At 38.1% G+C, this 10,577-nt stretch overlaps 3 protein-coding genes across 3 annotated transcripts; 2 read left to right on the top strand and 1 right to left on the bottom strand.

Moving 5' to 3' along the window:
- Window positions 1-29: 29 nt before the first annotated feature.
- On the bottom strand, window positions 30-4,035 carry Nct (Nicastrin). Its single transcript, XM_018033117.2, has 8 exons — window positions 3,579-4,035; window positions 3,286-3,384; window positions 2,880-3,211; window positions 2,414-2,807; window positions 1,946-2,342; window positions 1,429-1,871; window positions 1,166-1,358; window positions 30-1,084 (listed from the first exon to the last, which is right to left on the bottom strand). Exons 1-8 carry the CDS (start codon window positions 3,628-3,630, stop codon window positions 1,066-1,068), a joined length of 1,929 nt encoding a protein of 642 aa, XP_017888606.1. The 5' UTR covers window positions 3,631-4,035; the 3' UTR covers window positions 30-1,065.
- Window positions 4,036-4,054: 19 nt separating this feature from the next.
- Window positions 4,055-5,963, top strand: Rpn9 (regulatory particle non-ATPase 9). Its single transcript, XM_018033142.1, has 5 exons — window positions 4,055-4,170; window positions 4,255-4,368; window positions 4,485-4,811; window positions 4,887-5,219; window positions 5,293-5,963. The coding sequence occupies exons 1-5, from the start codon at window positions 4,055-4,057 to the stop codon at window positions 5,558-5,560; spliced, it is 1,158 nt and encodes a 385-aa protein (XP_017888631.1). The 3' UTR covers window positions 5,561-5,963.
- Window positions 5,964-6,459: 496 nt separating this feature from the next.
- LOC113464980 (uncharacterized) lies at window positions 6,460-9,899 on the top strand. The gene is made up of 8 exons (XM_026817939.1): window positions 6,460-6,831; window positions 6,950-7,376; window positions 7,505-7,645; window positions 7,950-8,599; window positions 8,775-9,174; window positions 9,365-9,521; window positions 9,618-9,726; window positions 9,815-9,899. Exons 1-8 carry the CDS (start codon window positions 6,735-6,737, stop codon window positions 9,889-9,891), a joined length of 2,058 nt encoding a protein of 685 aa, XP_026673740.1. The 5' UTR covers window positions 6,460-6,734; the 3' UTR covers window positions 9,892-9,899.
- Window positions 9,900-10,577: the final 678 nt, after the last annotated feature.

The raw sequence follows: 10,577 nt of genomic DNA, 5'->3' as shown, positions 1-10,577 counted from the left end.
AGGGCTTGACTAAACTTCAAACATTCAGATTTACGATACAAAATATTTTATTCTTGACAAACTCATGTAACATCATACGTTTAACAAGACATCAGTCAATTATATGCGCACTTAAAACCTATGAAATCGTAAGCAATCATATAGTAATTGGTGTAAAAAGATTTTAGATCGTAGTGAAGAAAAAGATTTAATGAATGATGCTCTCCTCTTCTAACGTATTTTACATTATTACTTAAGTATTTTTTAATCGCAATTAACTATCTATATTGGTTGTCGTGAGCAACGATCACATCAGACGTATTAATTATCCTGCGTATCAGTTAATCGTGTTTTCAACACGAACATAACTAGAATAAATAAAAAAATAGAACAGCTAGAATTAGCTATTACATGTCGGTACTAAATATTTGACAGTTCACTGAAACATGAATAAAATGCACGTACGACATTTGTATAATTACAAATCTTCACTGAGAGATGAACATTGAATTAAATACTACGTCGACAGTACTATTTCGATTACTAGATGTAATACATATTATCTAATTACGCTTATAAATATAATACGTACTTACAGAAACAACGTAATTAAATGAAGAATTCAATTAAATTTTTAGTACCAGCGTAACCCGATGTTCTTATCTCGTGATACAGACGTAATACCATTCAAATAAGTATCAAGTTTTCATGGAATTCAAAAAATTCCCATATGTTCGGTCGAATACACATAATGCACATCTATAAAACAATGTGCATACTCGACACACGTAGTTATCGATAATATCAAAGGAGGGGGAGAGAAGTTAAGCGAACGCACGAGTCGTCGTTTGTACTTCATTATACTAACAACAAGTGCACAAATGTTTAAACAGTCATCATGACATAAGCGACAACCTTTTAAATGGGACGTCTGTGGATCGAAATACATGTATTTGAAATATTATAGTGATATAAAAATTGTCCGAGGGCGTACCACACATAAATTCAAAGGCTAGTTACTGGAACATCCTCATCTTCTGGATGATTGCTCAGCTTGGTCATTGATATGTGGTCCGCGGCGTATTCCTAGCAATCTGTTCCCCTCCTAGAATACAATCATCATTAAATGCTTAAAAGAAATGCGATTAAACGCAGATTTATGAATCCTTCAGGCATATTGAATTACCTCGTATTAAATAGTATTTCGGCTCGGGAATTGATAAACCACACGAGAATGAAAGATATACCAGTTATCGAACTTCCTAAGATTATAGTAAATTGTTCTGTGGTCGCTGCAGGTTTCAGGAACATTCTTACGCCTAATGTCTCCCATACGGACTCTGTCCACGTTGAGTACTTACCCGATTTCATGTTATAGCCTGTTCAAATGATTTGTAAAAATAATGTCAATTCTTTGAAGCATTTAGCATTTTTAACAAGTCAACATACCATCGATGCTAAATGCTGGGCTCATGGCTAAACTATAGTTAACGGTGGAGTTTATGCAGATGCCTGGTGGATTGTTACCAGCCATCCAAATGAAGTGTTTCTTGTAACAAGTCGTTTCATTCATGTTCTCAATTTCCTGCTTGGTTAAAAATGCAAGAAGCTGACTGGTTAACGTAGTGGCAAGATTCGATACACGGTGCACGCCAACGTACAGCGGTAAAACTTGATTTGCTATCTTGGCGTGCGGGGCCGAAGCAGCTTGGAACAATTTACATCTAGCGCTTTTCAAGTAACACGTCAACATTTCCGTAATGAGATCTTCGACAGATTGAAGGGATTCGTTCACGGGAGGTGGAGGAAAGCCGGTCACTTCTTCGTAAAGAATTTCAGTGACGTTAATCGCTATCCTTGCCAATGCTGCTGAAAGTCCTTGCGTGTCATTGCTAAAAAAAAAATAAAAATAACGTGTGCAACAAAAATTACATGAAACAGAAACGGACGAAGATCGAATATGTACCTATTAAAATCGAGGCTTTCCGCGTCATCTAATATCCCATTGTAATATTTATTCTTAAATTGTTTACCATGACTGCTTATTACAACTGCGGTTAAGTTTGGCTTTTCTTCTAAGAAACTTTGTATAGACGTAGGCGGCACACTGTCTTTTAGAACATGTGCGTCTAACGCTTTCTCAATTTTCATTATAACTTCATTGTTTTCTCCGTTGTTAGAATGAAGATACAATTCTCCCTTGTTCAGCTGACCAAATTCGATCACACTCTTAATGTCATCAAAGTTTAAATTTACACCACCTAACGAATTGAAGTTACCTTCTTTCATGTCATAAATTAATCTACTAGATCCTATATAATCAAACGCTTCGCCGTTTAATATCGAGAAGACAACGTTTGTCGCTGGAAGATATGAAACCTGCTATTAAAGAATATCCACATATATTATTTTTAAATAAAATTGTTATATTTACCGTTTATGACGGTATCCTTCGCCAGAGCATTCAGGTAATAGGCAGAAGCAAGTAGAGTTACTAATCCTGTGACAACGTTACCCGCCCCAGGTGATATTCCATCGAACAAAGAGGAGGCATCTAATCTAGCTATTACCAATATTACAGAATTTTTGTCTTTATTTATGGGAGCCAAAGGCCAATGGATGTTTCTGTCTCCTAATGGATCGCAAAACTGTGTTGGGTGAAAGTTCAAATTAAAATCGCTACGTTTGATGCAAGAGTTGGAATTGATCGCAGCGAACATGAACGACTTCATTTCCAGTGCGCATAGAGATCTGTACTGTTGATTCTTTAAGTCGTGCGCATTATGTTTCCAATAACACCATTTCACAGCTTCTATTAGTGTTTGATTCTGAAAAATGAAAACTATCGAGTCAGGAACATACTCGAAATATATTACAGAATATGCAAATTTAATATGAACCTCTGTGAAAAACATTGGGAAGGGCCAATCTTCCATAAGTAATGAAGATCCATAAGGATTCCAAGGTGCATCACACTTCTTGTACCCTGAATACCTATTAGGGCAGGAGTCTTCAGGAGAATAAGAACCAGGACGTGGATGACTGGAATTCTTAGCAAGCAGAACTCCATTTACATTGTACGTATGCCATAATCTGTGCAATACATCTTTTCTGAACATAGAAAATGGCAAGACTATTGTATAAGGCCCAGCAGTGGCGTTATGTTCAAGCCATCTGATGTCACTTTCATTCTCAATTACATGAATGACACCGACACTTCCTGATCTAATTGCTGTAATTGAAGCAAGTGTTTTATAGAATTTTGCCTGTGTGTAACATAAGAAAACAGGAATATCAGAAGCTTACATGAACATCCAAATTGATGTGTTCCATTGTGTTTACGAAAACATGCAGCAACTCCATCAAAATTCATGTAAATCATGTCCTTTATCCTTTCTGCTGCCGCTACAAAGACAAATTTAGAATGTTAAACTTTTACCGAATTCTTTTTCAATTAGATCACATTAGAAAATAAAAATTAGGCATTGTTATGTTAAATTCTATTGAATCATTGACTGATGGAAAAGAAACAGATGATCATTATCCAGTATATTATCATAAAAAAAACTTTGTTCGTATTATTTTAGATATTTTCTTACCTAAATTTACAATAAGAAATAATAGAATTCCAAAGACTAAACATTTTGCCATTTTTCCGTTCGCGATCTTAACACGTAAATTTAATTTTTCAGTCTATCACCCGCAGATTTCTTTCGCGTAAGGTTAAAGACGATGACACTATTGCATCGCGTGAATCACAGAAATATCTAATTGAACATTTTGTTTCGCTTGTCTGTTAGCTACTACTGGCTACTACTGCTACCGCCATCACATTGGATTGGAACTATCAAGAGTATCAAGTCGCAGTATTTGCATTCTTTTTTTTTAATTTCCAGTTTCACTGCAAAGATTTTGATGTCCCAGAAGTATGGATAAACCCTTCAGAAAATGATAAAATAGTAATTCTTTAAAATATTTTCTGACACTCTCAGTTTCTCTCTGGTGTCATCATTGAACATGCTTGAACATTGTATAATTCATTCCGCTGACTCGGCTATAGTCATTGTTATTAAAGATGGCGGCAACCGTGGCATCGAGGGATGTTAATACGTATTTAAGTCAAAATCAGAATGTTGCGGATAAAGAACTGGCTACAGAATGGGCGCAACTTGAAGAGTTATACAATAAGAGGTATTAACTAAAAAAATATTTTCGATCAACTGGCTATTTTAATAGAAAAATCACATCCCAGTTTCTCTGCTTGGTGACTTGCAGGCTTTGGCATCAGTTGACACTTAAATTAGAGACGTTTGTGAAACATCCTTCTCTTCAGAAAGGAGATAAATTGGTTCAGTTGTACATGAACTTTTTATCTACCTTTGAAAACAAGTAAGCATACTATATGTTTTTCTAAAATATAAATTCATAACCTGTGCACTTTCACTAGCATGCATGTGATTAGTGAAGTCTTTGTCCTACTATATTTTTATCTGGTTTTTATTTAGGATAAATCCTTTATCTCTGGTAGAAATACTAGCATTTGTAATTCAGCAATTTCAAGATAAACAGGAGGCGATTAAGTTCTTAGAGAAAACAGAGGCTAAAGTTAAAACCAACAATGAAGCTACTTCTCTGTGTAAAGTCCTCATAGGACAGATATTGCTTGAAAAATTAAATGATCAGGAAAGAACAAAGAAGATTATAGAGGATGTAGAAACTATGTTAGATAATGCCGATGGCATTACTACAGTTCATGGTAGATTTTATTTATTAGCCAGTCGGCTTTATCGTCTTCAAGGAAAGCATGCGGAGTATTACCGCACTGCTTTAAGGTATTTCACGATTAAAAGCTTCGATCGCAATTGATCAAGAACTGTTGGAAGCTTATAGACAACTTTATATTTCAGATATTTGGGCTGCATTGACTTAAATACTTTAAGTAAACAAGAACAAGAGCAACATGCGTTTTTCCTTGGATTAGCTGCACTTTTAGGTGAAGGAGTTTATAATCTTGGAGAATTGTTAGCTCATCCAGTGTTACAGTCCTTAAAAGGCACATCGAACTCTTGGTTGATCGATTTACTGCAGGCTTTCAATGCTGGTGACATTCCTGCACTCGAGAAATTGAAACCACAATGGAGCAAAGTCGCGGATTTAGCCGCGCAAGAATTGAAGTTAAGACAAAAAATCTCTCTTCTCTGTCTCATGGAAATGACTTTTAAACGACAGGCTAATAACAGGTTCGTATATCTTTTATCAGTGAAAATATTATTTAATCAAGTATTCCAATAAATTCTTAATTTGTTGTTACAGGCAATTAACATTTGCGGAAATTTCTCAAGAAACTCGTTTACCCCTGGGTGAAGTCGAACTGCTAGTAATGAAAGCTCTGGCTCAAGGTTTAGTTCGCGGTGCTATCGATCAAGTAGCAGGAACAGTGAACATGACGTGGGTACAACCCCGTGTATTAGATCGTTCACAAATAGCTGGGATGGTACAGCGACTCGATGGATGGTGTAAAGACGTTAGTTCGATGGAACACTTATTAGAAACTCGATCGTCCGAGATTCTCACACTTTAATATTAGGTCTGATCATTTTTCATCGATTCGTTTGTAACTTCTATTTTCCTGTATGTTCATTAACTCAATGGCTTACCACTATGTCGAACATGAAAGAAAATACACTCCACCCAATATAAATACCATAATTTTATTTAAAATGAAAAATAACATTTCTCATCCTGATAAGTCAGTGAGTTAATACCGAGAGAAGAGTAAGAAAAACATTTTCTTAAACAGAAATTTATGTCTGTACAAACGAATTAAAGGGAGTATAAATTTATCTGAAATTTAATGTTCTACAGAAATGAGCGTTTGACAATTTTTATCGTTTACGTGAAGGAAATTGTTTGATTCTTTTGAGCTCTGAAACTTTGTACTATGATCGAAATATTAATAATAACAGTGTATATTACAACATTAATGTTTTTCATGATTCATTCGAAATATCTATGATATTTCCTACGAAATCAATTGAGGTGAGTGCATCGTAAATATATATGTATAAATACATTTGACGATATTTTCCCCCGTAGATGGCACTTCATGTGCCATTATGTGCACGGAGGGTGTTATCTTTTTTGAATTCGACTAATCAAAGTAATTTATGCTATACTTGACATTTGCTGCGAATGTATTATCACGTTTGCCAATGCCGCAGCCCGGGTTTACGTTTTTATTTGATAAACGTAAACGAAAGATGAATTAGTATTTTGAAACTTGATTGACAGAAATATTTAATTTCGCTTATAGCAATAATAACGGAAATTGTTTTTGACGCGTATCATGCCTATCGTCCGATTAAGTTATTTTTAATTTACTACTTGAATATATCAAAATTTTAAAATTCATTTTATTATCTGCTTGTTAATTATCTGTGTTTTGTTTTTCATTGATTAGTAATTATCGATGTTCGACATTTTTAAATACTTTTTGGAGAATTCGTATACTTTGGTTTCTTTTACACACAAATTTTATTGTTGTAAAGTTCGGCAGTAACTGCGTGTGAAATGTTTGTTCATAAATATTCTTTGCACGTTTACGATTGTTGAAACGCGTGTTATTCGGACAGTCGAGGAAAGGTTTGACACGGAAAGATATTATTTATCATGTAAATTGTACCAAGTAGACCAAAGAGATATCGTGGTTGCGATATTTTCGAATGCTGCAAGCAGTAAACGACGTTCCTTAATAAATGCCTGGAGTTTGTCCGCGTTGTAATCGCGAGGTCTACTTCGCAGAGGAAAAACTAGCACTCGGGAAAGTCTGGCATACGTTCTGTTTCTCTTGTCGTTAGTACAGCAAAATCCGACCGATCGATCTATTAGAATAAATCGAATTCCCTCTTGTAATGTTTTCATTCATTATTCGACCGAAAGCTGCCTAAATCAGTGTTTAAATGGTTCATAGGTAACTGTCGAAAGTTGCTCAATAGTTGTAACGTGGTGACGCACCTCGGTGAATTGTATTGCAAGAATTGTTACGTTCGCCTGTCTTTATCGTCTACGAATCATGAAATCAAACCAGTACCACACTCGCCTGGAACCTTAGCAGTTTCAGCCGAGGAGCCGCTAAATTGCTACTGTTGCGAAGCGGAGATCGGTAACGCGTCGCTAAAGGGTCAGCGTTACGAGGCCGCCCGGAAGTGTAGACTTCGCGGCGGAGGTAGCGAAGCCGAGGAGACGAACGTGTGCCTCGACGAGAAGGAAAAGCATTTTTTAGAAAACGAGTGCGCTAATTTAGGTATTGTCAATTCGATGACAACAATTTGTGATCCCCCACCCAGTCCTACCGCAGTGACTACGTGGTACAATCGGCAACATTCTAAGTTCCGCAGGTTCCAATTCACCCTTGTTTCATATATTTATCTTTTGTTGTGAACTATATTATTACTGATTGAATCTGAAAGTTGGCTGGGACCTCGCACCGAGAACGTATCTGTTAATAACGCTCTTATTAAAATAGTACGTTGTCTCTGGAGTCGCAGAAGGACAACACGGTCGCGAAAGATTGTCGATTCGAAGCGCAGAAACAAGAGATCGATCAGTCTGAGCCAAAGGCTTCGTTTAGTAATAATGAAGTCAACATTACAGAGGCTCAGTTAAGGTACATACGATTTCTTCAATCCCCTGTATTCCTATTCTATTACAGATATTTCTAAACTATTTCTGAGGAAATGTTTAGCCGTAGGCACAAAAGTAATTGGATTTATTAAGCTTGTGTTTACGTTTTTCATTGGGAACAGTGTCTATCGGTAAGATATCGATAGTTTCTGACCCTCCGCTCGATATTTTTTTCAATTTTTCTCGTTGAACAACGAAACCATAATCACTACGTTTCATATCTTTCCTTTAAAAATTCAATTAGAACAGCAGTCAAAGTAAAGCTTTCTAAGCGTAGACATTTCCAGCACAGACAGAACTCAAGTACCGTCTATCACCTGGAATAATAAACTTAACGAATACGACCCAGTATACGAGTTTAGTCTCAATATTCCGTCAAGACGAAAATTTGCGTATCCGCCGGTACCACCGCCTCGCAATCCGCTGCCATTCCGACGACGAGTCTCGTTCCACGACGTCGTTTTCGGGGACACGCGCGGGAACGATCAGAATCGTCGGCCCTGTTACGATAACGATTGTAGAAACGAGTACAATGATTCCTACGACATTTGGCAAGCGGACGATCCGGTTGGTAAAAACGACGGCGGATACGAAAATGTTAATGTAAATTATACCGAAGATAGTGGCAGAATGCATTTTGAAAAAAGCGCGTCGGACTACGGCGAGGAAGACACGTTAAGCAAATGCAATGACATCGAGAAGCATCGCGGACAAGACAATCGCATCGAGGGTAACTCAGAGACGCGCGCGTACAGGATAATGAACGAGAAAGACGATGCGTCGTCGAAGGAAGACGCGTACGGTCATCAAAGCGGGCCGAATTCATCGAACGAGCTCGACGAGAATGAACGGATGCGGGGCGGATGCGGTGGATCGTGCGGACGCCCTAGATTTCCTTGCGGGACGGTCAGAGTGATCGAAGCTTGCCAATGTAAAAGTATGAAGAACGTCGGAATCCTTTATCACTTCGTTTCATATAAAATAATTAAATTAATTTTTAAATAATAAATACAACTAAGTTGATCTTAACAATAAAATGATCCTCAGTGGAGGAAATAGAATTTATTTGTCGAGAATCGGAGCTGATACTGATTGTGACTTCAATGTTACAGGAGATCCTTGCGGGGATCCGTGTCGTGCGGTCACGGCGTCCTGCTCGACTTGCTCATCGCCTTGCATCGATAGGCGCGGTTGCTGTCCACCGGCGAACGAACGACCGATTTGTAAGAAACCTATCATTAGATGTCGTCAACCGTGCATCGAGCCTCAAGGCTGCGGCGGAGGTGGATGTTGCGGGGGCGGGTGTCGCGGTGGTTGCGGAAAACCTGGACAGACGTGCCTACCGAGGCCTTGCACGGTGCCACCTTGCCGGCCGTGTTCACCCTGTTCACCTTGTTCTCCGCCTCGATCCTGTTCTCCGCAAATAATTTGTTGCTGCAGCAGAAAGTGCAGCAATTGCTGTGGAAGTAGCAGTGGTTGTGGAAGTAGCAGCGGCAGCGCGTGCTGTTGCCAGTAAGTTTCATTTCTTTTGAAACTCGCATTATTAATTAACGATATCTCGTTAAATTACACTTTCTTAAAATGCAAATGCATTTGCACTGACCCAATACGTTTATAAATATCTATCTATCTTCCCATTGCTCTACGTAAAGACGTTCATGTTCTCCGCTTAATTGTCCTCGACGTTAATCGTTTTGTCCAGACCCAAAAGCCCGAGTCGTGGAAGGTCACGAAGATGTTGCAGTATCGAGAGAACGGAGGATTCGGGATGTTGCCGCCCGAGGACTGCTTGCGAATGCTTCGGCGGAGGTCTCGATTGCCAGCGCTGTGGCCGTAAAGTCTATCAAGCCGAGATGCAGGTATACGAGCTCGATCATTCTTATCACGCGGATTAATATAATAGTCTTTTGTTCATTGATATCGAATCATGTGAGCAGTTTTGATTTCCGTTCAAGATCGTATCCGGTATGCCGTTTCACAACACATGCTTCAGCTGTTATTGCTGTAGAAAGCCGTTGGAATCGTTAACGTATCAGGAAAATTGTGGAGAAATTTATTGCAAACGTTAGTTCAATTCAGACTTGTCTTATGCCCAAATTCAATATCTGAACCTTTTTCTTTCTGATAATCACCAGTCAATCCCGCCATTTAGAGTGTTACGTCCGAAACTTCGGTCCACAAGGCTACGGCTACGGTGTAGGGCCAGGTGCGTTACAGACTCCCATGTGAAGACAAACACGGTTAATTAAATTTATCATCGTCGATTTACCAATAGATAATATATATCCAATAATTCACAATGAATATCTATTGTTTATTAAAATATAATTTGTAAAACGATATATTTTATAAACTATATGTTAGTAAACCCATAATGATTTTTACTGGGCTAATGAATCGAGAAATTAATGTGAAGCATATAAATTCAAGCTATAAGAAACGGGGGAGCAGATAACAATGAAATTATTAAACGAATTAGACCTCTTCCGGTATGAAAATAAGGATCGCGAGCAAAGCAAACAACGAATATGTGTGGATTCCGTGTAGTTCTTACAGGAACAATACGAGCATATCCTGGGATTCTCGAATGGATAATACGAGATAAGGAGAATGGTTATTCCTACGTGGAAAATAAAAACACACGAGGAAGGTCGTAGTCGAGAGAGGAAAAGAAAATAAGACGATTCGACGGATGGTTTTATTGGTACCAAATAAAGATAGAGAGAATGGAAAGGAATGGAGTCGGGTTCTGTTTGAACGAGAAAGAGACGGAGGACGGAAGAGAATGGAAAAGAGAAAAAGATGAAGGAAGAAAGAGTGAGTGGTTGGTTTATTGAGTCTCTCCTCTTAGTGGATCGCGGAACGCGGAACGCACGCGGCACTGCCGGCTAGAGGGGCGTTTATATAGCTTTCAA

The sequence above is a fragment of the Ceratina calcarata genome, unplaced genomic scaffold, assembly GCF_001652005.2.
Source record: "Ceratina calcarata isolate Rehan_Ccalc_2016 unplaced genomic scaffold, ASM165200v1 scaffold140, whole genome shotgun sequence".
Taxonomy (NCBI): Eukaryota; Metazoa; Arthropoda; class Insecta; order Hymenoptera; family Apidae; genus Ceratina; species Ceratina calcarata.
Note: the sequence above shows the minus strand (reverse complement) of the source record. Positions and strands in the feature narration are given on the sequence as shown.